Here is a 26,968-nt window from a genome sequence, read left to right as displayed (position 1 = left end):
AGAAAGAAAGAAAAGAAAGAAAGAACAAATAAAGAAAAGTTGGATTTCATCCAGCTCAGCTTCCAGCTGAACCTCCTGCTGAGCAGCAAGCAGGGACACTCAGAATATAATAGCTTGGGTTCTGCTCAGTCTTTTTGGATACCAGAGCAGTTAATGGTCTCCAAGCTTCAACCTTCCCCAACTCTGGCTGAGAAAGCCATGGGAGGAATTGAATTTCACTATGTCTATTTGTCTTACTTTTACTCAGACATTTTTAACTGTTTTATAAATGCAATTCTCGTTGAAAATAAATTGCACAAAAACATCAAATCAAAGTACGTTCAAGCTTTATCAATGTATTTCAGTGGCAGAGTCATGCAGAGAGAAGAGACAAGAAAGGATAGAGATTTGAAATTGGCTGGTCAGCACTTTTGTCAGTGGGAATATAACCTGGATGAATCCCATGTCCCTGGATGTTAAAGCAATCACTCCAATTGATCTCTCAATGTAATATACAGCCTGGGAAAACAGGAGAGGCTTGAAGTTGGTGAGTGAAAGACAGCAAAACTGGTGTCTGGAAAATCAGCAAAAAGTAGAAAAGCACAGGTTAGATAAAAAGGGATCACTGAATCCTCAACCAATGTTATGAACTAAAAACACAATTAATGGTAACCACATCAACCCGGGCAATCCGGTTGAGAACTGGATGCAGTGTGGAATGAGATGACCTAGGAAGCTCTTAGCAATATGGCAGGGACAGTATCAATCCTTATCATTTCTTTATTAGGAAAGAATAATTTCATTAATTTGCAAGGCCGAGTGGCACACAGAAAGGAATTGACAGACAGAGAGACAGACAGACAGAGAGATCTTCCATGTGGGGTCACTTCTCAAATGACCTGAGGAGTTGGGGCCTAGGTCATACTGAAACCAGGATTGTGGCAATCCACTCAGATTTCCAACATGGGTGCCAAAGGCTGCACTGGTTGGATCCTTGTCTGCTGCTTTTCCGGATATCCCCTTTTCAGATCTCAGTGAAAACTTCTTCTGGAAACATCTACAGGATCTCTACAACCCCATATTTCCCAACAAACCTAATCTACATATGTCCATCAGTGGGCGCAACTCATGTTGACTTTACCTTGTAATTCCAATCACCTGTTCAAACATTTTTCTGTAACCCCATCATGCACTTCTGATTTCTGCTGACATCAGAGGTTCCCATGATTGGGAGGGCGTGGCTAAATGGGAGGTGAACCCTATAAAAGCAGACTTTCCCAGAGCCTTCTCAGTGAACAGTCACTGTCTCTTCAGGCAGCAGCCCCGCGTCACAGACCTGAAGGAGCCTGCGACCACTGACCTTCCTGGACACATCTGGAGTTCCCAGTGGTAATACCAGCGATAGCAGACACAGGCGAGTATGGAATTTAGAGGAAGTTCCTCCTGCACTTTTTGTCTTATAAGCCTATTTTAAACTTAGCGCTCAGTTCATACTGGTCTCATTTCAGCAAACAAGTGGCATTCCCACTTGCTTAAATTCATAGGCAGGCTTATGTCTTGGGTCAGCCGGCTGAACCTCTGCCTGCAGGTGCCATGGTCCCATGTGGTACAGATTTTGTGCTGCATGGGATCTAGTTCTGTGCTGCCTGCTTATGGCCAGGAGAGAGTTGGAGGACGGCCTGGTGGCGACGTGATCCACAGCATCCTTGTGGTATCCAGAAGATGACTGTACCTGGCGTCAGGTTGACTTGGCCTCAACCTTGTTGCCTTTCTGTGTGTGGTCAAGCTAATGGAGGAGCTTTTTGTCTGTCTCTGCCTCACTCTCCGGCTAGGCTTTCCAATAAATGTAAACAGATGCTGTTTTCTGCATGGTGGCCTAGAGGCTAATGTCCCTGCCTGGAATGTGCCAGGATCCCATATGGGTGCCAGTTCTAATTCTGGCTGCCCAGCTTCCCATCCAGCTCCCTGCTTGTGGCCTGGGAAAGCAGTTGAGGACAGACCAATACTTGGGACTCTGTACCCATGAGGGAGACCCCGAAGAATCTCCTTGCTTCTGGCTTTGGATCGGCCCAGATCCAGCTATTCTGGTTGCTTGGTGAGTAAGTCATAGGACAAAAGTTCTTCTTCTCTGTCTCTCCTCCTCTCTGTATAGCTAAGTTTGCAACAACTATAAATAAAGAAAAGAATCTTTAAAATAAATGAATTATGGGGCCCGGCAGCGTAGCCTAGCGGCTGAAGTCCTCACCTTGAACGCCCCGGGATCCCATATGGGCGCCGGTTCTGGTCCCAGCAGCTCCACTTCCCATCCAGGTCCCTGCTTGTGGCCTGGGAAAGCAGTCGAGGACGGCCCAATGCTTTGGGACCCTGCACCCAAATGGGAGACCCGGAGGTGGTTCCTGGATCCTGGCTTCGGATCGGCACGCACCTGCCCGTTGCGGCTCACTTGGGGAGTGAATCATTGGACGGAAGATCTTCCTCTCTGTCTCTCTTCCTCTCTGTATATCTGACTTTGTAATAAAATAAATAAATCTTTAAAAAAAAATAAATGAATTATGGGCTCAATGTGATAGCCACGTGGTTAAAGTCCTTGTTTTGCACGTCCCGAGATTCCATGTGGACACCAGTTTGTATCCTGGTTTTGTCCGCTTCCATCACCATTCCTGTGGTTGGGGAAAGTCCCTAAGGGCTGTCCAAAGCTTGGGACCCTGCATCTGCGTGGCAGAACCAGAAGAGACTACTGGCTCCTGGCTTCAAATCAACTTAGCTATAGCCCTTGTGGTTCCTGGGGGAGGTAACCAGCAGAAGGAAGATCTTTCCTTCTGTCTCTCCTTTTCTCTGTAAATCTGACATTCCAATGAAACTCAGTACATCTTTAAAAATACAGCAACCACTCATAGAGACCTGAAGGAGACTGTGACCACTGAGCTTCCTGGACATATCTGGACCTCCCAGAGATGAAACCACTGATAACAGACACAGGAGAGAGTGAAGAAGACACCTGTTCCTGGCTGCAGGCTCTCTTGTCTTCTACCTTGTTGCTAACGGAAATTTTTTTCTTGCTTTTATTTTTTTAAGATATGTTGATTTTTATTGCAAAGTCACATATGTATATTTATACTCATATATATATATATGTATACTTATATATAGAGATAGAGACTATATATAGAGATAGAGACAGAGACAGTAGAGGCAGAGAGATCTTCCATCTGGTGAGTCACTCGCTAAGCAAATGCACCTGCTAGAGCTGACCCAATCATAAGCCAAGGCCCCTGAGCCTCTTGTGAGTCTGCCACATGGGTGCAGGGATCAAGACTTGGGTTGTCCTTAAATGCTTTCCCAGGCCTAAGGTAGAGAACAGGTTGGGAAGCAGGGTCTCCTGGATTAGAGCAGGTGCCACTATGGGATTCTGACCTGTTCAAGGAGAGGACTTCAAGCAATAGACCTGCTTGCTGGGCCCTCCTAAGGAAATTTGTAACATACTTGAAACAAAGCTGATATTTGCCTTAATTCCTTATGTATTGGCTTATAGACCTAGCTTGTCTGTACTTCTTAAATCGAGCTTTGTATGGGGCTGAACCAGAGCCTAAGCAGGACAGAGCTGCACACTCTGCTTTGCTTTGTTGCCTCAGGAAAGAATTACCACCATTCTCTCTAATTTTACAGTGTCTGCAGAGAAGCATGGATCCATTCATGGTGCAAGAGTTCCAGAGCAATGTCACATGCAGCATTTGCTGTCAGTATTTCCTGGATCCTGTCACAATGGAGTGTGGCCACAGCTTTTGCCGACCCTGCATCTACCTGAGCTGGGAAGAAGGCTCATCGCCACACTGCTGCCCAGAGTGCAGACAGAAGTCAGAGAAGACAAACTTTAAAACCAACATAAGGCTTCAGAAACTGGCCACTGCTGTCAGGATGGACAGAATGAGTCAGGTCCCCAGCTCACAGGGGCAGGTCTGTGGTGCACACAGCGACGCCGCAGGAGTACTGGGTGACTTGGACAAGAACCTGTGCTGTGAGTCTTCAAAAGCCAACAGACATGGCCACAGCCACAGCCAGCTGCAGTTTGCTGCTGAGGAATCCAGGGTGAGTGATATCTAAACAGCTGGGTAGAATTTCAGAAACCCCTAATTGGTGAGAAAGATGTGGACTCAGGCTCCTGGGTGGGTGAGAAAGACACAGTAGAGGTGGTCTTTTCACTCTATATCCCAAGAGGCTAGTATGTCCTTCAATGCTGTGGCCCAGGTTGATCAAGTTCTGAGTTGGGTTAATTTGTCCTGAATGAGAGCCAATTTAGAAACAGTGTCCATGCACCCTCAGTCAGTGTGGATACAGCCAGTGGTCTGCAACAGGGCGTGCTTCACGGCCAAGTCACATACACACAGTTCTCTCTGCAAATGTTGTTTACTGCCTTCATGCTTTCTTCAGACATTCCGTTGTAATGTTCTGTCATGTCCAGTATCCAAGACATTAGATGCAGAATTGGTCATTGTGTGACAATATAAAGACTCACTCTATATGAAATCATTAACAAAATACTAAAAAGGAAAGGAAAGGAAAGGAAAGGAAAGGAAAGGAAAGGAAAGGAAGGGAAGGGAAAGGAAGGGAAAGGAAGGGAAAGGAAGGGAAAGGAAGGGAAAGGAAGGGAATGGAAAGGAAAGGAAAGGAAAGGAAAGGAAAGGAAAGGAAAGGAAAGGAAAGGAAAGGAAAGGAAAGGAAAGGCAAGGCCAGAGCCTCTGCCATGTCCAATACATCAGGGAAGGGGAATAGACACTACCTCACCTCATTGTTTCCTAACCCTGAAATTATTTTACAGGGAACAGTTCTAAAGGAAATGAATGCTTTATGGCAACTTATGCAGGAAATGAAAATCCATGTGCCTGAGCAAATAAGGAAGAAGCATGCATTTATGGTAAGATTGAAAAGATTGGATTCAACGAACATAACACCTTACACCTTTGAGCAATTTCCACTTCCTCTTCAGGGATAGTGATTTGCTCACACCCAAAGCAGAGTGTTCCAACGAAAACTCTCTCACTATCTGAACGAGCTAGTGAGAAGCATACTACAGGAAATCATCATCCCAGCTATTCCTGGTCCAACTTAGATGTGTTACACAAATCTTCTCAGACACTCCAGTAATAAAATACCAAAAGAGAAATAAATAGTACCAATGTGGAAAATGGAATAATTGCACAAATATCTGCGTACCGTGTAATATTTAAGCATTGAAAAGACAAAAAACAGACATAAAAGCCAGGAAGGAAAAGGTATAGAAATGAACAGAATTAGTGATGCAATTAGAACATTGATGAAGAAGAGTGAGAGAAGAGATGGAAAGTGAGACAGATATCTAGAGAGAGACCCTGAGTTCTTTCTGGAGTATATTTAAAGAGAAAAGACTAGAAGTGTGCAGAGGCCTTCCTAGCACCCCACAACACCGAAGAAATGGTGTACTAACTCAGCATACAATTGGTAAAGTATTTCTTCAGAGTTTCTCACTATTTTAAGATACAAGTGACAGAGAGGGAGAAACACAAGCAGATATCTTCCATGTCCTGTTTCACTTCCCAAGTGGCAGGAAGATCCATGGCAATGTGAGGCTGAATGAAGCAGGCTGGCCCTGCACCTGCAGCCCTCTTGTGAGCCATCAAAGGCACAAGTCCTTAGGCCATTCATGCTGCCTTAGCACATTGGAATGAGCAAGAGGTGAAGCAGAGAGGCTGCAACAGGTGCTCCTAGGGAAGGCAGGGTCAACTCAGCAACTCAGCTAATGCTATGAGATGTTTCAAATTCCTGTGAAGTGTGAAGGTGCGCAATTCTCATAAGCTAATCTCTCTCTACAGGAGTATGTGTCCCTAAGGGAGGAGATGATCAAGGCACAGTATCAGAAGATGCATATGCTTCTTCATGAGGAAGAAGAGCTGCACCTGCAGAGACTGCACAGCGAAGCACGGGAGCTTTTGCAGCAGCTCCAGGACAGTGAATCGAAAATGACCCAACACATAGATTGTGTGAAAGAAAAATACAAAGAGCTGGTTGAGATGTGCCACAAGCCTGACATGGAGTTACTGCAGGTGAGCAGGGAAGGGCCACATTCAGAGACATGTGTGCATCTCTGAGCAGGTGGTCAGGACACTAAAGTGTTAACTGCACCTATAGCTACTCTCAGCTGCATGACACGTGTGTAATGATCAAAGATTTGATTGCCCTAACACTTAATTCTGCATGGGCAGAAAATCTTTTCTGTATCTTTCTCATAATACATCCGATAAAATTCTCTACTTTGTAATCAAAAAATGCTGCTCCCAGAAAAATTTACCCATAAACGTAATCATGACAGTGTAACATGTTTCTTATCCATTGTGAAGATAAGTATGCTTCCTGTGTTGAGCAGGATCAGCCATTGAAACGTGAAAGGATTAGGAATGCATTTTCTCTAAGGAAACTGCAGCCAGGATTTAAGAATATGCTAATATATTTTTTAAACATATTTTTATTGCATTTCATTTTTGTAATTAATTACATTGCATTATGTGATACATTTTTATGCACTGGGATTCCCCCCACCCCTCCCCACACCCTCTCCCCTGGCGGATATCTCCACCTTGTTGCATTTCCATAGTTCTAATTCAGATGACATTCTTTCATTGGAGGTATTTACCAAGCATAAAATCCAGCATCTTATTCTCCTGGCAAGTTCAATGGTTTCTTGCTGAGACCATCTCTGGTCTGAGGGTAGAACCAGCAGAGTATCATCCCAATCAATTAAAAGCCCCAACATAATATTTCCAACCATTTACAACATTGTGGCATTAATTGACATGGTATTGATTAACCAATATGTTAATAGGAAAATGCAGGTTCTCAACCACAACCTATAACTTCTTCATAGACATTTCAATTTTGGTTTATATTCAACCGTGTTCTATACACCTTAAAATGGCTTAGATTGCTATTCAGCTGTCTCATGCCTATTTTAATTTTAGTATTTAGCAGTCTATAGCATTGAAGCACGTTTTCACTGAACCTGGCTGTTTTTCAGGTGGTCTAACTCTATAATTCTAACAGGATATATGTCAACAGTTAAGGTGAGCATGTTTAGGAGGGGTGTGCAGAGAAAGAATATACTGATATTTAAAAGACTAATTTGCACGACCCTGGACAATGCTATAAATTTGTAATTGGCTACCGAGAAAAAGATCTCCACAGCCTGCATCTTAGAACACTCTGATCTTGAATCTAAAAGCAATTGGCTGAAGAAAAGGAGGCTTTGCCCTTTGCTTGGGCCAGGATCGACTGATTGCAATGCACTCTGCTTTTCAGGCAGCTCTCTCCTCTGCTTAGCGCTGTAGTCAGAAGTGCTCAGCTCTCTCTAAGGATGATAGCTGGGACTTGACCTTCAGCCTACATTCTGTGGCATCTCTTCACAGCTTCATGCTGAGGTCCACCTGTTTGGGGGATACACTGGAATTCCTTCATGAGGTTGCTCAGGTCCTGTGACTTGCAGATATGGATAATTCCTAGTAACTAAAGCAAACCATTTTCACAAAATGATGAGTTTTCCACAAAGATTCAGGAAAGAGTTCTCAAAATTAACTGCTTTTGTGTGTTTTATTGTTCTTGCAGAATTTGAAGACGGAATTGGAAAGGTGAGTGTAGAGCAACCATCTCTGATGGGTGAGAAAGTGTGTCCCTGATGATGAGTCAGGTGTTTGTAATTTGCTCTATTAACACAGTTGTGTCAGTCTGTGTCCCCATTTAGTTCAGCAGGGGTTCTCAGCACTTTTCTCCTTGGTTTGAGTTTAGAAGAGGCTGACTTCAAATGTGGGAATGTATGGTTCTGCTTTCTGGAGTCTGTTTCACCCTGTGTGTCCTCTCGTCTCCTTCTGCTACTGCAATATCCCATGAAACCCAGTGTTGGGAAAGTAATATCAGCACAGGCAAGAGAGGATTCCTCAGGATGGGAAGGGAAGGGAGGTCTTGCTCCTGGCAGTAGCAGTGAGCAGGCCTTGCTGTCTCCTAGAATTTCCCATTTCCAGGCAGGATCAGGGGATCCTCTGACTCAGCTTCCCCAGGACCAGGGCTGCCAGGCTGGAATTGCTTCTCCTTGTGTTGCAGACAAGCCCCAAGCCTGCTGGCTCAGAGTGTGTGTCACTGATGTACTATTGGGCATGAGTGCTGGTAGATTGCCCATAGATTATTGCCTGTGATCTTGGCTCGATAAGATTGCCAGAACTCTACTTTCCCTGAATTAGGGGACACTGGTAGAATCAGTATGGTGGCCAATATTTCAGGGATAGAAAACACCACTGAAGATGAGACAATTCAATGTGATGCGATATTCAGAACAATGAACTATTTTATCACAATGAAGTAGTGAGTGAAGTTTATCTTCAAAAACCTGCAAAATTTAACTTTCAAGCAAAATTGCTTGGGTTATAATACAAGTCCTGGTGACTGTGTGATTGCCCTTGCCTGAAGTGTCATGTGTTGTTCCTCACAGAGCAGAGCTCATCCGGAGATACAGGCCCCAGCCAGTGGACCCTGTACTGACTTCTTGGAGCATCAGTGGACTTCGACAGATGCTGAATAATTTCAGAGGTAAGCATCAGCCTGCATCAGTCTAGCTCTCATTGCCTTCTTCAGTGAGTGGGACATGAGCCCTTTCCCAGATTAGTCCCTGTTGCACACCTGGAAACACAACAGGGTTTACTAAAAGGTTATCTTTTCCCTCTGTTGAATCACTTTACAGTGATCAAACTGAGTTTTGTAGTGAAGCTTGCCGGCTGGCAGAAGATGTTGGACTCAGTGGCAGGGAGCTGGATTGCAAGTGCATGTGACTGGAAACAAACCGGCCCCCATGAGGGATATCGGCTCCCAGAGTCAATATTTTGATCTTCATTTTCACTGTAATTTAAATGATTTTTTAAGCAATGAAATCCACAATTTTGGTAGCATGACAGCAAACTGAACATGTCCCTTCTCTTTTTTGTCTGTATCCTGTTTCTTGCTAGGAAGACACTTGAGGTGATTCTATGCACAGAAAGAAAGATCTGATTTTAGAACATGGAAATGGTAATTCATTGACTAGTTTTTGTCTGTTTGTTTCTTTTTTGCAGTGGCTAATGGTTTGGAAAAGAATGTGGCGAGTCACTACATAATCCTTTCTGAGGATCTCAGATATCAAATATTTGGAGAACACCATGATGCTCCCAGTCAAGGCCCGAGAGCACAGAGTTTTGTTGCGTGGGGTGCACCGACCTTCCGCTCTGGCAAGCATTACTTCGAGGTGGATATATCGCACTCCTCCAACTGGATTCTTGGACTCTGTTGTGATTCCAGCATAGATGACCCCAGTTACATTATTAACACAGAGGTTGTATTTTTCCTTTATTCCATGAAGTGTGGTGATGGTCACATTCTCTCCACCAGTTCTCCATTATTACATCATTATGTGGAGAGGCCTGTGGGTCTGGTTGGGGTGTTTCTTGATTGTGAATATGGAATGGTGAGCTTCTATGATGTTTCTAACAGTTCCCTCATACATTGTTTCCCTCCAAACTCATTCTCCTACCCTCTGAAGCCCTTTCTTTGCATGGATACTCAATGAATTGTCAAATTTTACAATAGTTTTAGTTAACTGTCTGGGTGGATTATCTAACAGTCTTAAAATCTTTGTCATGGGAGACATCACAGTCTTTGTATGCCTTGCACCTAAGGGAGGGTAGATTAATTGTAACCCATGTATGTTTCTAATTTGGACAAACACATTGAATGTATGAAACTTCATATGAAATTTAACTTTAATAAAGAATATTATAACCAATGCTTGTCTGATTCTAGTGCCTGTTCAGTATCCCCTATAGGAATCCAACACCCATTTATGAGCCAACAATTCTTTACCTACTTTTAATTTGGTGCATTTCCAAATTGTGAATAATTTCCCTGCAAATAAAACAGTTTTATCAGCTGAATTCAGGGATTTGTCTCTGCCATTTATCTTTTTCTACCAACGTGCATCCACTGACAAACAGAGCTTGTTGACATATTTAAATTTAATATAGACAGAGAATGAGGTGTTCTCAAAGTCAGTTTCCTAAACTAAGAGTTGGTACACAGACATCGATCACATCACACTCCAGGGTAGACTCCATACCTGACAGATGATCTTTTCTCTGAGTTCAGCTCCTGCAGCAGATCTCAGCTCAACTGATGACAAAATGCATTCTGGATAATCTGGATTCCCATATAAGCCATTATCAATATAATGCATTCTTTGTTAATAACATTCAAAATCTCTCATCATGTTTGAAGATTTTTATGACAACCAGTGTGGAAATTCCAAAATGAAAAGAACAGTACTTGCTTTACTTTCTGCTGTTTCTAAATCTTTGCTGAGCACAGAACATACTACACAAAGCAAAGTTGGTTAATGACAAAAAGTGTCAATGCATTAACAATGTATTTCACTGAGAAGAAAGTTCATGACAATGGGGAAAAGGAGTTTGCTTTAGTAGGTATGATGCAACTTAGAACATTCATATCTCATGTTAGAGAACCTGGGGTTACTTCTTACCTCACTACAGATTCCACTGAAGTTTCCACATATTCGCCAGTGTATACTAACGGAATAAGAAAATTCTCTAGCACGTGAAAATGCTCTTAAAGTAGTGCAGGGAAGGCTAGGTAATGTGTTACATGTGATTCTGCAGTAAAAATAAGAAAAAGGATTCTGTATTCCACCTTGAAAAATATTAAGTGATTGAGGAGATACGTGCATGATTTCCTATAAACATTACAATCTGTGCATCCATCAAAGCATCATATAGGACACTACACGCATAATCCCACAAAATGCAAATTAAAAAGACAATGCTTTCCAAATTATATATCAAATGGCACAGGTGTGTTTTCTGAAAAAAAAATAAATAAATAAGAATTGGGTGAGTTATATTTTGGGTTACAACCGTGAGAGAAATGTTACTGAGATAGGAGATGAATCCATCACTTGTGATAGTGTCAATTCTATAAACTGAGTGTCCAGTACTCACTGATACTTTGTAACAGAAAGCCCCTTCTGGGAACAGTTAGCCTCTAAGCCAGACAAGCCAGACTTCTCTCATCTCAGGTAGTTGAGCTCAGGGGCACTAGACATGCTCTTTCGAGCAAAAGGTGATTTGGGCCTGGTAGTATGGCCAGTAATTATCAGGCCAGAGGAACGGGTCAGGACAATGAACTCCTGTCCACACTTTAGTTCCATGCTTTGAGTCCTCACATAGTCTTGTACAAAGCTCCCATCCTGGGCCTCCACAGTGACACAACATGCTACATCTCAAACTGCACTGCCAGCATGCCATAGAGATGCTGGTTCAGGACTCAGATGCGCTACTTCTGGGCTAAATGGAAGGAATCGAACTGGAAATTGCAAATGTCTTAGCGGAGGTCTTCAATTCTTTCCTGAGTGCCCCTCTCTTTCCTGAGATGATTCATTTATTTAGCTGGAGCACAGAGTTTCTGACAGAGTGGGAAAGGAAGAGAGACAGAACTGATCCATCCACTGGTTTACTCCCACATGGCCACAGCAGCCACTACACCACAGCCTCCTTAGTTGTACAGTGAACACTGGGACAGAGAGAGGAGAGCATCAGTCTCTGAGATGCTGGGGAAATCTATCTCTAGGAGAACCATAAGAGAAAGAGTCCCAGTCCTAAGATCCCTCAATTTGTGTGGAGCAGGATGCTTCCAGATGAGACATCTGTCTGTTATCTGGGAATCTCTGTGGTCTTGAATTGTCCTGGATCCAACCTTTCAGCGTTAGAATACAAACATTTCACTCTAGGAGAACAGGACTCGGCTGACCAGAGGCTTGTATTCCTGGGCAGTATGGACAGGTTGTGGAGAACAGTCTATCAGAACACATACATTCCAGAATTCTAAATTTGTAAAATCATTTTGGGGGTACCATTCCCTCGAGGGAGAGATATCGTAGGAAGAGACAGTGTAGTGTTTGTGTGTGTGGGGTGTTATTTCTTAGTGTGTATTCACTGCTTAGAACATAAGAAAGCTGGAAATTACTTCTTCTCATCCCTTGTAATCTGAGCAGGGCTTTTGGAAAAATTGAATGAATAATCAGTGCCTGAGAGTTGAATGAAATTAAGTGGCAAAGAGCAGTTACTGCATAAACAGAGAAAAGCCTCTGTGTAATTAGATCTTTTTTTTTTAAAGATTTATTCACTTTATTACAGTCAGATATACAGAAAGGAGGAGAGACAGAGAGGAAGATCTTCCATTCGATGATTCACTCCACAAGTGAGCCACAACGGGCCTGTGTGCGCCGAGCCGATGCTGGGAACCAGGAACCTCTTCCGGGTCTCCCACGCGGGTGCAGGGTCCCAATGCATTGGGCTGTGCTCCACTGCTTTCCCAGGCCACAAGCAGGGAGCCTGATGGGAAGCGGAGCTGCGGGGATTAGAACCGGCGCAAATATGGTATCCTTGGGCATTCAAGGAGAGGACTTTAGCCGCTAGGCCACGCCGCCGGGCCCATTAGATCATTTAAATTTATATTTTTAACAACTATTATTAGAACAGCATTTTTTAAACAAGGAGAGACAGAGAGAAAATATATTCTACTTTCTACTTTATGTCCCCAAATGGCCATAACACCCAGAAATGAGTCAATCAAATGCACAAGATTCTTTTTTTTATTTTCAAGATGTATTTACTTAAATTTTAAAGTCAGATATATAAAGCATGGTGAAGAGACATAGAGGAAGATCTTCTGTCTAATTACTCACTCCCCAAGTGAGCGCAATTGTCGGGGCTGTGTCAATCTGAAATTAGGACCTGGGAGCTTTATCCGGGTCTCCCATGTTGGAGAAGGGTTCCAAATCATTGGACTGTCCTCAAATGCTACCCAGGCCACAAGCAGGGAGCTGGATGGGAAGCAAAAATATAGGGATTAGAGCTAGTACCCATGTGGGACCCTGGTGCCCTCATGGTGAGGAATTCAGCTGCTAGGCTACCGTGCTCGGCCCAGATTCCAGAAGACTCTCAAAGGTCTCATATACAGGTGCCTGTTATCAAGAAATTGAGCCATTCTCCAATGTTTTCCTAAACCTTTTCAATAAAAATAAGTAAAACTGAAAATATAAAAAACATTTTGCATTTGGTCAGAAGTGCATTCTCCCGGCAGAATCACAAGCAGCACTTAGTGACTCTTAGTGCCTGTTTGAGAAAAACTGAGAGGAATGATTGGTGCTACCTACCAAATGGAAGTGTGCAAGTATGTGAGACTTGTGGTCAAAGTCCAGTTGAAATTCATATGAAAAACCAGGATTATATGCTACATATAAATATGTTTTGGATGATGAACCTAAGAAAAGAATGGAATTAACAGGAATATGGGGAATAAAATACCCTGTTATACTCTTAACAGGATGTAACAAGTTCTCTCTCCCTTTCTTTTTTTGAAGATCTCTTTATTATTTTTGCAAAGTTGTACATACATAGAGAAGGAGAGACAAAGAGGAAGATGTTCCATCCAATGATTCACTCCCCACGTGGTCGCACTGGCCTGAGATGAGCCGATCTGAGTTTAGGAGTCAAGAACCACTCCCGGATCTCCCAAGCAGGTGCAGGTCCCAAGCTTTGGGCTGTTCTTGACTGCCTTCCCCACCCACAATCAGGGAGCTGGATGGGAAGAGGGGTCACCGGAATTAAAACTGGTGCCCATATGGGATCCTGGCGCAGGCAATATGAGGACTTCAGTCACTAGCTTTCCGTGCCCTCTCCTCTTTCTCACACACACACACACACACACTTTCATATATACATAGTAAAAGTGATTCTTTTAGGCCAGGGCGTCTCATGCCGGAATCCCTGATGCCAGCCACCACATGCACGTGGTGAGGTCTCCCCAGGCCTGCCCGGGCTCCGGGCGCTGCTCCCTTTGGGGTGAGTACACCAAGGGGAAATATCTGTGGCTGGGCAGGCCTGTGGTCCACCCGACACCTCATTGAGAGGCAGATGGGATTGGGTAGGGGTGCGACCCTGGGCCTGGGGGTTTAAACCTCCAGCAGCCTCCTGGCTGCTGTTGGGAAACATGCCAGGGCATCTCATGTCCAGATCTCTGATGCCAGCCACTGTCTGCACGTGGTGAGCTGTCCATGGGTGGCCAGTGTGCCATTTGGCACCAGGCTATGACTGCTGGCTGTCCAGCTGGGAGGTCTGGGGTTTTGGTTCTTTGAATCGCTGCTTAGGTAGCTCCAGGTTGAACCCACTGTGCTTCTGGGACGTGAATCAATCCTAAAGATTCCCAATGACAGTAACTCTTCCTTTGAAGAACTTATAATCACTGAACAATGCTGACCATCAGTCCATGCAAAAGCTAAGGCTCGGGACTGGTCTAGCAGAATCATATCCTATTACCTGACATGATGATGGATCAGGAGAAGGGTCACATTAGGCAGGGCCATGACATTAACTAGCACTCGACAACCATATCCAGGGGTAGATTCTGTGGGGGATGTGTGGGCCAAACCCTGTGGAAATTCTAGCCCCACTGGTTAGCTCAAGAGTTGGAGTGGTGATGGACTAAGCTAGGTGTGACCAAGGAGGCTGCCATCTTTCACAGGTAAAGGAACTGACAACAGTCTGGACTAGTCAAGGCAGCAGCACCCAAATGTATATCTTGAATAGGTTTGGGGTGGGCCGGGCTGCAACGTTCACCAGCTCATACAGGCCAAATGGAAGGCCAGACTTCGCCGGAACCTGGCCTAAAACCCAATGGCATGAGAACTGGGTCTGGGAGGGAATCAAGTGGAGGAACTTGGGACAGTCCCCTGGTGAGTCATAACTCCCGCTGGTGAACATGTGGTCCAGACCTGGGGGTTGGACAAGCTGGGCAGAGTAGCTCCAACAACTGGCTAATGTGTGAATTGGTAATGAAACAGGGTGGACTGGGCAAACCTTTGCCCACAAGCGAAACTAGAGACCAGGATGGAGCACAGGTCATGCCGAGCTAAGCTCTTGCACCTACTCATCTGCGTGAGCCAGGAACTCTAAGCCACAGTGTCTAAGGCAGAGGTTGGGACAGGTGAGGGGCTGAGCCAAACTGAGTCAGATCAACCACTGGCATGCGCATGATCTATGGCTGGGAACAGGCCTGGTAGGGGAGCTAAGGGGGTACCCTAGCTGGGTTGAGGTTCCCACCAAGCGGCGTGCGGGCTGGAATGGGGGCTGTGTTCTGATCAGGATACAGTTGTAGTCTCCCATGGCACAAGTGTGGAGCAGGATTGGATGCACCAATCCGGGCCAGACTCCAACACCGTGTGGTGTCCCGGAGGACCAGGGTAGATGTGGGATCGACTAGGCTAGGTCTCAACCCCTACTGAGCCATGTGTGAGCCATTTGTGGGTATGGATGAGCCGTAGCTGGGCTGAAACATCCAACAGCAAGCACCAGTTTGGGTTGAAGGCCAGTCAGGAAATGACACTGTTTCTGCTAGGACAGGAGGTGAACTGAGTAGGGCTGGCTTATGGACGCCCTGGTATGTGCAAAATCTGGCACTGGGAGAGGTTCTGATGGAGGAGCCTGGGCAACTCCTCTGGCAGGACACAGACCCGGCAGGTAAGTGAAAGAAACATGATAGGAAACAGCCCACAACAGGCCATGGAAAGTTTCCTACTGGCATACATTTGGCATGGGTTGGGGGCAGACCAGACAGAATCAGTTCACATCATCCACTGGCAAATCCAAGCACCAGAACAGAGTGTAGGTCAGGCCAGTGCACAATATGGAATGCCAAGGTGAGGTTGCATGTACCAGATGTGACCACAGCGTACAACCAGCATGTGTGAGAACTAGGAAGGGAGAGCAGAGCCAGCAGGGGGAATATGGGGGGTAGTTCCCTTGCTGGATAGCTACTCCCACTGGAGAGCGTGAGCTGGGATGGGGGCAGACCAGACTAAGCAGGGCTACAACACCTGTGGGTGTCATGTGGACTAGGTCAGGGAATAGCCAGGCTGGGCTGATTCCTACTGGTGCAAGCAAAATTAGAGTTTGTGAGGGTTGTTTGGGCTTAGCCGCAGCATCATCTGGCAGAAGCTGGCACTGGGAGCTAATTCTGTCAAGTCAAACCACGGAACCACCTGGAGAGTGCACAATCCAGGAGTGGGAGAGGCCTGGGAGGGAAATAGTGGGCTCCTACCTCTTGGGTTACCACTCCCACAGGAGGGCACAAAAATTAGGACAGGGGCTGGGGTGGCTAGACAAAGAGGCACTCAACAACATCCGTGAGGGCTGCATAGTTGAGCTGGTTAGATGGAACTAAGCTTTAATACCCATTGACATGTACGAGAGCCGAATGGGATGTGGATCAGACTGGACTAGTCTGCTACACGTGCTGGCAAACCAGAGTAGGGGCGGGCCTGGTTGGAATTATTGTGGGTTGCTCTGACTAGGCTGCAGCTCCCACTGGTTTATGTGAGGGCCGAATGTCTGCTGGGCAGAACCAGGCTGGACTGCAACACCCATTGGTTCCAATGGAAGTCGGGGCTGAAAACAGAACCAACCCAGCAATTGCAAACACCAACTGATAGGGGCGATGGGAACAATATGGAAATAATAGTCTTACCCATTTTCCTACAGGCATTGAACCTTTTTTCTCTTATTAACTATTTAAACATTGTCAAAAATATAATTTAAAAAATGAAAAATGGTGACTCCTTTATTTTACTGAAAAAAATCATGATTCAGGATAAATGTAGCTGATTGAAGAATCACATGTATTTCACACAGCATACATATTTTTTATTTAATTGAAAAGACACATTAACAGAGATAAGGAGACAGAGAGAGAGAAAGATCTTACATTAGCTGGTTCATACATCCGTGGCCACAACAGCCAGAGATGAGTCGATCCGTAGCCCGCATTTCTTGTGTATCTCTCACATGGATACAGGTTTTAAAGGTTTTGGGCCATCCTCCATACTTTCACAGTCGAAAAGCAGGGAACTGGATAGGAAGTGGACACAGGGAAAAAGGGTGATGAGGTTAGTGTGGAAACAATGGTAATACCCCAACTCCCTCCCAAAAAAGATGTACATTGAGAAGGAGAAATAGAAAGATCCTCTGCCTGCTGATTCACTCCCCAAGTGAACGCAAGTGCCAGAGCTGAGGCATCCTAAGGCAGGAGCCAGTGCTTCTTATGATTCTTCAAAGTGGGTACAAGTTCCAAGGATTTGGGACATCATCCAATGACTGCAAGCATGGACCTGGAAGGGAAGTTGAGCAGCTACGATATGAACTGGTGACATTATGGTAATCCGGAAGATGCAGGGCTAGGATATAGCCACCAGGCTATCTCGCTGGGCCCTAGGCAAATGCATCTTTTTTGTGATCACTACATGATGATATTTTTAGAAATGTGGGGGCCAGCCTTGTGAAACAGGAGGTAAAGCTGCTGCCTATGACAGCGGCATCCTATATTGGTGTATCAGTGATGCCACTTCTGATGTAGCTCCATGCAATGTGTCTGAGAAAACAGAGGATGATGGTCCAATGCCAAGCTCCAGGATCCACATGGAAGGCCAGAGGAAGTTCCTGATTCTGAAGGTTTATCTCTCTCTGTAACTTAGTCTTTTTGTTGTTGTTTTTAGAAAAATATTTATTTTTGCTGGAAGGTCAAATATCCGGGAAGGAGGAGAGACAGAGAGGAAGATCTGCTATGCTTTGTTTCACTACTCACGTGTCCATGAAGTCTAGGGCTCAGCATATCCACAGCCAACCGCCAGGAGCTTCTTCCATGTCTCTGATGAGGGTGCAGGGACTCAAGACCTTGGACTGTAATCGCCTGCACTCCAATGGGTGCTGTAGTCCAGCTCGATCCTGCCCACTTCATACTCAGCCCTCATGCAAAGTTGTAGGAGCTGCAGTCTAGTTGGAGCAATTCCCCATCACCCCCACCCAGGTCTGCCCCCTACCCTGGTTCCCATGCATGCCAGTATGTACCGCAGGCTTGTCCAATCTGTCCCACATCCCATTTAGCTCTGGTACATGTCAATGGGTATTGAAGCGTAGTTCAACCCAACCAGCCTACTATCCAACCCACACACATACTGGCAGGTGCCTTTCTGTCTAGCCACCTCTGCCCCTTTTCTGCTTTTTGTGTTCTTCAGTGGGAGTTGTAACCCAAAAGGGAGGTGCCCACTATCTGCCTAGTAGGCCATTCCCACTCCTGGATTACGCACTCTCCAGGTGTTTCTGGCATTTAACTAGACAAATTAAACCCCCAATGCCAGAGTCTGCCAACTGATGTTGCAGCAAAGCCCAACCAACACTCAGCCACTCTAGTTGGAACAGTCAGCCCAACCTGGCCCTTCCCTAATCTAGCTCACATGAGGCCCACAGATGTTGTAGCCCTGCCTGGTCTGGACTGGTCTGCCCCCATCCCAACACATGCTCTCCAGTGGGAGTGGTTGTCCAGCAGGGTAGCCCACATTCCCTCTGCCAGCTTTGCCCCCTCACCCCATGGTTCTCAGGTATGCAGTTTGGGCACTGCAACCACATCTGGTATGGCTCATCCCAACTTGGCATTCTTTAATGTGCACTGGTATGTGTTGTGACCGAAGCTGGCCTGATCCACACTCTATGCTGGTGTTCAGATTCACAGTGGTTGGTTTGTATGGTTTCAGCCTGGTCTGCCCCTGCCTATGCCATATGTTTGATGGTGGGTATTTCCTCCTGCCTGGTCTGGGTTGTTCCTTATCCTTGTTCTTACAGTCACCCGTAGGGACTGTGTTCCAACAGAGGAGTTTCCCAAGCTCCTGCATCAGAACCTCTCCCTATTCCAGGTCTTGTGCATACTGGTGGGTCCATGGGCCAGCCCTCACTGCTGGCTTTCAATCCATTCCAGTTCATGGTGTTGGATGTTCCACCCCAGCCAAGGCTTGTCCATACCCAGACACTGCTCACACATGGCTCAGTAGGGGCAGAGACCCAGCCTAGTCTATCCAACATTTACCCAGGTTCTCCAGAGCACCAGATGGTGTTGGAATCTAGCCCAGCTCTGTGCGCCCAGCCCCAGTCCACACTTGTGCCAACGGAGATTGCAGCCATATCCAGAGCAGAACGCACCCCCTACTCCGGCCTCGCACCCTTTCGTGGGAACCCCAACCCAGCAAGGGTGTACTCTCACAGATACCCAACCGAGTCAATTGCTAGCCCTAGATTAAGCACGTGCTAGTAGGTGTTCTGACCCAGTTGGCTTAGCTGCTCACCTGTCTCAGCCTTTGCTTTTGATGCTGTGGTGTAGCTCTGCCTCATGCAGATCAGTTGGTGTAAGAGCCTAGTTCGGCATGACATGTGTTCCATCCTGATTTCAGGGTTTTTATTTTGTTTTGTTTTGTTTTGTTTTGTTTTGTTTTGTTTGTGAGTTGCAGTTTGCTTGACCCTGCCCGGTCTGCTCCCTTCCAGTTGCAGCTCGCAACCCCCCCTAACACAACCTATTTTAGGATGCACCTTCAGAAGGTGCTGCCGTGACCTACCTAGATTGCCATCGGTTTCTTTACCCATAAGTGATGTCACATGCCTTGGTCACTCCTAGCTTAGCCCATTGCCACCCAAGCTCGTGAGCTAACCTGAGAGACATGTATTTCCACAGGGTTGGGCCCGCACTTCCCCCACAGAGTCTACCCCTAGATCAAGTTCTGTCACGTGTTGGTTAGTGTCTTGATCCTGGCAAGTGTGACCAGTCCACTATTCCACCACCCAGTCAAGTAATGGTACCTAGCCCTGCCAGACAGGCCACCATCCATAGCTTTGGTGTAGACTGGAGTGTGGCAGTCAGTGCTGCTGTATGCTAACAGCCCAACTCAGGATTTCTAATTAGACTAGTGAATCAGTCTGGCCCCAATAGATCTTATGGATACTCCTCTCCAAACCACCAGGTCTCAGTCCCCACGCTTGCCCGAAAGTTTCATGACCCTGTTACTGGGAATCACCCAGAAATCATCTCTCACCTACACTAAAACTGGCCTTGTTCATGGGTGTTTCTAGGCAGCAATTACCTATCCTAAAAACCCCAGAACTCACCCCAGGGCAGCCAGCAAGCAGAGCTGCCACCAACTCCAAGGCCCGAACCACTCCAAGACTTGTCCTGCCACAAGATGTTAGTGGTAGGCAAAGCTAAGACTTCAATCCAGTTCCCAGGCTTCCCTCATGGTGTATTTATACTGCGGGAAGATCTCTCTTGGGCCTGGAGAAAGCCAAGGACTCGTTCACTGACTTTTGGTTCCCAACATTGGGTCCGGCCCAGTAAGGCCATCCTCCACAGTCGCCACACCACAGGGAGCTGCAAGCCGCCCCCAAAACAAGGCCTGAACCCCTCCAAGACTCATCCTGCTACAAGATGTTAGTGGTAGGGCAGAGCTCCTGCTTTTGCCCTGACACAGAAGTTTTAGTCCTGACACTATCATTATCATCCTATCCATCTTATATTTTCCAAACTTTTCACACCAAAATTTGTACACAAACTCCACTGTCACTTTGTCTTATATATTCATGGAGATATAGCTAGCTACTATTGACTTTCAAATTTCCCTTTGAGTTTTAAAGAGGGAGACTTGTATAGTTATGAGATATGTTTGCTTAGAAGTAACAACAAGAAGTTCTCAACCCTTTCCAACATTTATTTTATGAATTTTTATAATTCAGATTGTACATATGGGAGTCATAAATCCACTATCTTGTCACTATTGCTCACTATAGTGTTTTAGCAGAGAGTGGGAATCAGGAGCTAGAGTCAGAAGTCACTTACACAGACTTTACATTATAAGTTTGGATGGTCCAAACTAATATTGTTTGGCAGTCTTGGTATTAATCAGCATCTTCCTTTACCTCAGGAATCTACTAGCTCCAAATTACCCAAGTGTCAGTAGGCAGTGTATGTCCTGTAATTATCAAGTAAGAGCTTTAGAACTGACTACTCAAGATTTCAATGATGGCTGGAAACAAAGGGAGACAAGTTGTGAGCACAGATCTATCACCTTTCTGTGACCCAGACAGTGCCTTCTATTGAGTCCACTGATGGAGAACCTGATTTCCAGAAGACAGGCTATGACACAGCAGCCTCAAAGGTACATCAGCTGTGTCTTCAGATGTGCCATCAAGCCATGAGCACAAAAGTTTCCCACAGCGTTCTATGTACAAGTGTTACAAGATGGTCCCTGATTCTACTGCTCAAAGGGAGAAGTGAGCCAGGCTCAAAAAAAAAAAAAAAAATGGAAAGACTATGAGAATATAGTAGAAAGAAAACAGAATCAGAGAATATTGATATACCATCCAATTTATTCACTCATTTACAAAGAGAGAGAAGTAGAGATGAGGAAGGATTAATCCAGTCATTTATTTGCTCCCCGTGTTCCCGGAAGAGCCAGACTAAAGCCAGGAGTCCACAGTTCATTCTGAGCCTCCCACATGGAAAACATGGCTCCAAGAACTTGGGCCATCATCCAGGGTGTGTTTGCTGACCCGTAATGTGCCTTCAGTTGAGGACGTCTTAACTAGACTTATGCTATGGTCAGAGCCAAGACACTAGAGCAGTGTATACCTTTCTGGCTCCCCCTATTATCTGGAGCTCTTACTCATGACTGTGGGTGTCCTGGTGTCTTCAGCATCTTGACATTGTAGCATGGTGCTTGTCACACCAATTTCCATTACATGGTCTCTTGAGATTTCATGGAAGCCTGGTGATGATGACATTTTACATATTGATACTATTAATGAAAAGCTCATCTAGATTCTCACTCAGAGCGAAGCATATTTCTACCTACACTGCAGAGTGAACCAGTCATATTGAGGACATGTGCTAAGTTAGGTCTGAGATTTAATTAATGTCTGTGAAGAAAAGTAATGTGCTCTATTTTTTGGTTCAACTGTGTAGACTCATTACAAGATTGCTATAAATATATTCTACTGAGTCTTCTCATGGAAGAGAGTTGGCTTCTGTCGAGGTCTCTATCCAAATGGCAACTTAGGAGTGGCCCATAGCCAGAGCTCAAATTGGATTGCTTCATGACCAGGTGCTGGTCATGGTGTGTATAGAGAGGAATCTACCATTCACAACAACCCACTGATATCTGCACTGGGAATCAGGAACTTTTACAGGAATTACTGGGAAGGGCCCTGCGCCATAGCATAGTGACTATATCCTGGGATCTCAGATGGGAGCCAGTCCCTGTCCTGGCTGCTGCACTCCCATTCTGCTCTCTGCTTGGCCTGGAAAAGTGGTGGAGGATGCCTCAAAGCTTTTGGACTTTGCAACTGCTTGGGAAGCTCAGGAGATCCTGGCTTCTGGCTTTGGAGGCGCTTAGCTCCTGCCACTGGTGCCATAGGGGGTGTGTACCAGTACACGGAAGCTTTTTCTCTCTGTTTCCCCTCTTTCTGGAAATGTCTTCGCAATAAAAATATGCAAATCTTAACAAAGAAAAAATTTTCTGGAAAACATGAAAAATTGGTATTTTTTTTTCTTTTCAGGAAATTCAACAGAGAGAATTTGCTGTGTTAACCATAGAATCTAAGGACTTCCCAAGGATGCCCCTAACTGTTGGATATAGGAAGTGGCACATTTGGAACATGAACTTGTACCAATTTGGAAGCCAGCATCCTAGGTAGTGTGTTGACCCACTATTATGACCACCTCAGGTATACAGAGAACATTGGACAGAGAGGCTGTGAGACAACAGAAAAATGTACCAATAAGACAAAGATGTTCATGTTATGGAGGTGTAACAGAGTGCAAAGCATTTTATTTCCTGAACAAACACAGTGTGAATTCCCTTCCCTCAAATATGTGGTGCCATCAAGTCATGAAAGTGCTGTATAGTGCAACAGCATTGTGGGAAACACAAAGGTGCTTGACAATTGGAACCTCTTGAGGAATAGGCCAACAAATGGAGCCATTCTATCCTCGCTGTCAATCAACAATCCAGATAAGTAATGATTTAAAAATTATTAGATGCAAATAGGTTTTCAATAGTATTTTATTGTTTATTTCAATGCAGTGCCAGCATAATGTACACACACGTGTTTAATGAATGTGTTGACTTCAAAGCCAGAAGTGAATGGAAAGAGATCAATGCTGCCAGTTAGCACTGTCTCCCAAATTCTCAATAAGCACATCTCCAAGTGAAAATTGGCTCAAAACATTGGTAAGGATTTCTGCTGTATTCTCCTAGTGATTTTTGACTTGGACAAAAACAAAGAGCACATCACTAAAGTTCCTAGAAGCAAAATGCACATCCCAGTGTGGCTTTCAAATATAAATCCTATGTTTACTCCTATGATACAAACATTCATTGGCATAAATGGTACAAATAGTGAAGTTGAAAGAAGCATGTGAAGGCAGTGTTCTGACAAGACTCCCAAGTCACTTCTGCTCCGATCTCACATCGCACACGCTGAGTGAGTGTGGAAGTCTATAGGGACAACTCTAAGGACACTCAGGTCATTTGCTGGGATTCTCTGTCTCTGCGTGGGCCTTTGGGCTGTGAAGAGGTCAGATGGAGTCTAAGGAGGATGAGCTGAGCAAGAGTCCTCAGCATCTTGACACTCATCTTCGTCCTCACTGCTGGAGTCAGAGGAGTCATTGTCCATGTCCTCAACATCTTCCCTCATGTCCACTCCTGCTCCCTGAGAGAGGTGAGAGCTGGTCTTAGGATGCTCGCAGGGACCTGTGCCTGGAGCCTGCATCCTCTGCTTCTCTCCAGGTGCTTGTTGCAGACACTTTGCTGCTGCTGAGAGCTGCACAGTGGCTTGTTTGGCATTGGGGTTTGTGCTGCTTGTCATGCGCATATTCCTACCCTTGCCACAGCTGTTTTCCTTATATAAGGCATATTCCTCTGGGGACAAACTCTGCAGCCAAAGGTCCAGGTTCACCTTGTACTGCTTCTGCAGCTCCTCGGCCTGCCTGGAGAAGTGCTCCCTCTGGCTCTGTGGAACCTGCTGCCAGCGCCTGCTGATCTCCACCATGCGCTGCCTGTGGGGCAGGCCTCTCAGCTCCCCACTGGACAACAAGTCCTGGTGGAACTTATGGTATGCGTTCATGGGGGGCTTCTTGGGCTCTCCAAGGAAGAGAATCTTCCTGGAAAATCCAACACAATTTGGAGGTGACCTCATTTCTCTCCGATTTCTCTGAATCTTGTGGGAGGCCCTGGCTTGGCACGTCTGGAGCAAGGCTGATTTTCCAGCATCCTGGGCAAGATGAGAGTGATCTTTGTGGAACTGAGCCAGTTTCTCCTCAAATTCCAGCTTCTCCCTCTGGAACTCTTGTTTGTATCTCTGCTTCTCGTGATGTGGCAGCTGCTTGTATTTCTCAGACAGCACTTTGGTCAGCTCCGGGTTGTTCAGTATGGAGTACTTTTGGGAGTAGTGTTGCCTCTTGTCCATGTAGAAGCGGATATAGGGAGTCAGGGGCTTTGGGAAGTCGGGGTGTCCCTTGTAGGGTTTCACTGTGATGTGCTCCATGGGTCCCATGGCAAGAAAACTTCTCTGAAAGCCTGTATCAGAGGTGAAGCTGGGGAGAGCCATTGGAGTCCACCTGTCAACAAACAATATCAAAATCAGATATATGCAAACTATTCAGATACACGAGAATGGATGGAATGCTATAACCTGTGGCATATTTGAACTCTAAGAAGATGACATTCACTTCTGTCTGGTACAATTTGAACTCTGTATTCACCTAAATGACCCTATATGATCATAGCATTTTGTACTCTCCTAACTCCAAAAGATAGAAGCTTTGTTTCCATTTATTTTTTTTAAGACTTATTTATTTTTATTGGAAAGAAAGAGATACAGATAGGAGAGACAGAGAGGAAGATCTTCTGTCCACTGATTGGCTCCCAAAGTGGCCGCAACTGCCAGAGCTGTGCCACTTCAAAACCAGGTGCAGAGTGTTTCATCAGGGCTCCCACGCAGGTGCAGGATCCCAAGGATTTGGACCATTCTCCACTGCTTTTCCAGGCCACAAGCAGTGTGCTGGAGGGGAAGCAGGGCTGCCAGCATTAGAACTGGCACCCATATGGGATTCTGGGGAGTGCAAAGTCATTAGCTGCTAGGCTATCACCTGGGCCCGCAAATGGCCTCTCACTCAGGGACTTGCCCACCACAGGGGAATCCAGGATTGGATTCTAAGCACGTCATTTGAGTCTTTCCCAGATGTGGCTTTTATGGCTATTTGCGTGCACAACCAGTGTGTGAACAATATCTCTGTCTCTGTATATCTCTTTCTCTCTTTTTCTCTCCCACTCTATCTCTTCCTCTTTATCAAGCAAATATTCAATTTATAAAATGTTAATAAGATTGGAAGATGTGTATTTTATAATAAACTTTTCTCTAAGAGACTTTGAGCATCCTCACATTTTGCCATCCAGGACAAGTATAGAACCAAACTCCCCACAGATACTAAAGTGCACAAGATTTTCATAAAAAGAGAATCAGCCGGACCCAGCAGGGTGGCCTAGCAGCTAAAGTCCTCGCCTTGAACGTGCCAGGAACCCATATGGGAGCCAGTTCTAATCCTGGCAGCTGCACTTCCCTTCCAGTTTCCTGCTCATGGCCTAGGGAAAGCAGTGGAGGACTGCCCAAATCCTTGGGACCCTGCACCCGTGTGGGTGACCTGGAAGAAGTTCCTGGCTCTTGGCTTCGGATGGGCGCAGTACCGGCCGTTGCTGTCACTTAGGGATTAAATCATCGGATTGAAGATTTTCCTCTGGGTCTCTCCTCCCTTCTGTATATCTGACTTTCCGATAAAAATAAATAAATGTTTAAACAAAAGAGAGAGAGAATCAGCCAAAAAGTTGTGAATGTTTATGACGTACTGGTATCCAACTAACACAGAGAAGGGGAAATTATTCCAAGAATTCATTCTCTAAAAAGCTTTTGAAATGTCTCCCCAAATATATTCAAGCATATATCCACCTAGATGAAACTGAAGATAAATGGCTTCTCACATGACACAACCAGGCATCCCAAAGCTTGAGCTCCAGAATATAAATATGTTCTGGCCTAGAATATTATAAAACCACAGAAAAGTGCATTTATAAGATGCAACATGGTAAGACTGACAAAGTTTGTGTGCATTTTTTCTGAGCACCTTCCCAGGGCTAGGAATGAAGTGATGATATTGGTGCTTAAAGCATAAAATACTAATTCTTCTATTTTCAAGTCTTAAAGTACAGAAATTTTCATTCATTTTGGGGCCTTTGCACTCCCCTGCGGACGCTGGCTGTTTTTGGTCTCTGCCACTCACAGGACGTGCTGTGCAGTCTGCTAAGTGCTTCAGAGTTCTCTGGGCCCTGTGAGTTGAGTCAGCTTCATGCCTCTTAACTGAACGGACCTATTTGGGTGAAAGCCTTTATATTGGATAGCGCTAATGTTCCTGATGGGGTTGGAGCAGTGCAGAGGGATTACAGGGGGAGCCCTTAACGCCCTTCCAGAAGAGTTCATCGAAAGCAATCTTATCAAACTGAATTTCTGAAGCTGGTCTTCATGAAAAGCAGCTTTAAGGAGAGATGTATCTCATAGAATAGACAAACACAGCTGGCTATCTAGTTTAGTATTAAAGGAAACTTCTGTGAATGTTGTTGCATCAACCACAAATTGGTGAAACTCAATGACTATAATACCCCTAACCTCGGTGATGCTAGTGATGCATCTGAGCACAAGAAAAAACAAATTAGTGCTGATGTTTGCTTCGGTGCTATGTTTAGGGCGCAGAGACAAACTAAAGTTTACATATTCGAAACAGGTGAAATGTTTTTCTGAGTGGCTCTACCTACGTTTACTAGAATCACTGTTTCTGATGAAGCTTCAGGTATGCACAGGAAGGCGTTTGGCGTCTTGTATGTTGCAAAAAAGTAGGACCTGATGCCACAATATTAGCATCTATACATATGAACATAATTGGAATGAATAGGGTTTTT

The 26,968-nt window shown here is 45.2% G+C and overlaps 2 protein-coding genes across 2 annotated transcripts; one reads left to right on the top strand and one right to left on the bottom strand.

Moving 5' to 3' along the window:
- The first annotated feature begins 3,660 nt into the window (after positions 1 to 3,660).
- On the top strand, positions 3,661 to 9,592 carry LOC131479999 (tripartite motif-containing protein 64-like). The gene is made up of 5 exons (XM_058662303.1): positions 3,661 to 4,065; positions 5,826 to 6,056; positions 7,609 to 7,631; positions 8,486 to 8,583; positions 9,102 to 9,592. The coding sequence occupies exons 1-5, from the start codon at positions 3,661 to 3,663 to the stop codon at positions 9,590 to 9,592; spliced, it is 1,248 nt and encodes a 415-aa protein (XP_058518286.1).
- A 13,957-nt stretch (positions 9,593 to 23,549) lies between these two features.
- On the bottom strand, positions 23,550 to 24,506 carry LOC131479998 (upstream-binding factor 1-like protein 1). Its single transcript, XM_058662302.1, has one exon. It carries the CDS (start codon positions 24,504 to 24,506, stop codon positions 23,550 to 23,552), a length of 957 nt encoding a protein of 318 aa, XP_058518285.1.
- Positions 24,507 to 26,968: the final 2,462 nt, after the last annotated feature.

The sequence above is a fragment of the Ochotona princeps genome, chromosome 4 (assembly GCF_030435755.1).
Source record: "Ochotona princeps isolate mOchPri1 chromosome 4, mOchPri1.hap1, whole genome shotgun sequence".
In the NCBI taxonomy this organism is placed as follows: Eukaryota; Metazoa; Chordata; class Mammalia; order Lagomorpha; family Ochotonidae; genus Ochotona; species Ochotona princeps.
Note: the sequence above shows the minus strand (reverse complement) of the source record. Positions and strands in the feature narration are given on the sequence as shown.

What these genes read in the sequence shown, in the direction of transcription:
- LOC131479999 (XM_058662303.1), top strand. Translation starts at nt 3,661, where the DNA reads ATGGATCCATTCATGGTGCAAGAGTTCCAGAGCAATGTCACATGCAGC. An exon ending in TTGAAGACGGAATTGGAAAG is followed by an intron (nt 7,632 to 8,485) that starts GTGAGTGTAGAG and finishes TGTTCCTCACAG; the next exon opens with AGCAGAGCTCATCCGGAGAT. An exon ending in GATGCTGAATAATTTCAGAG is followed by an intron (nt 8,584 to 9,101) that starts GTAAGCATCAGC and finishes TCTTTTTTGCAG; the next exon opens with TGGCTAATGGTTTGGAAAAG.
- LOC131479998 (XM_058662302.1), bottom strand. Translation starts at nt 24,506, where the DNA reads ATGGAGCACATCACAGTGAAACCCTACAAGGGACACCCCGACTTCCCA.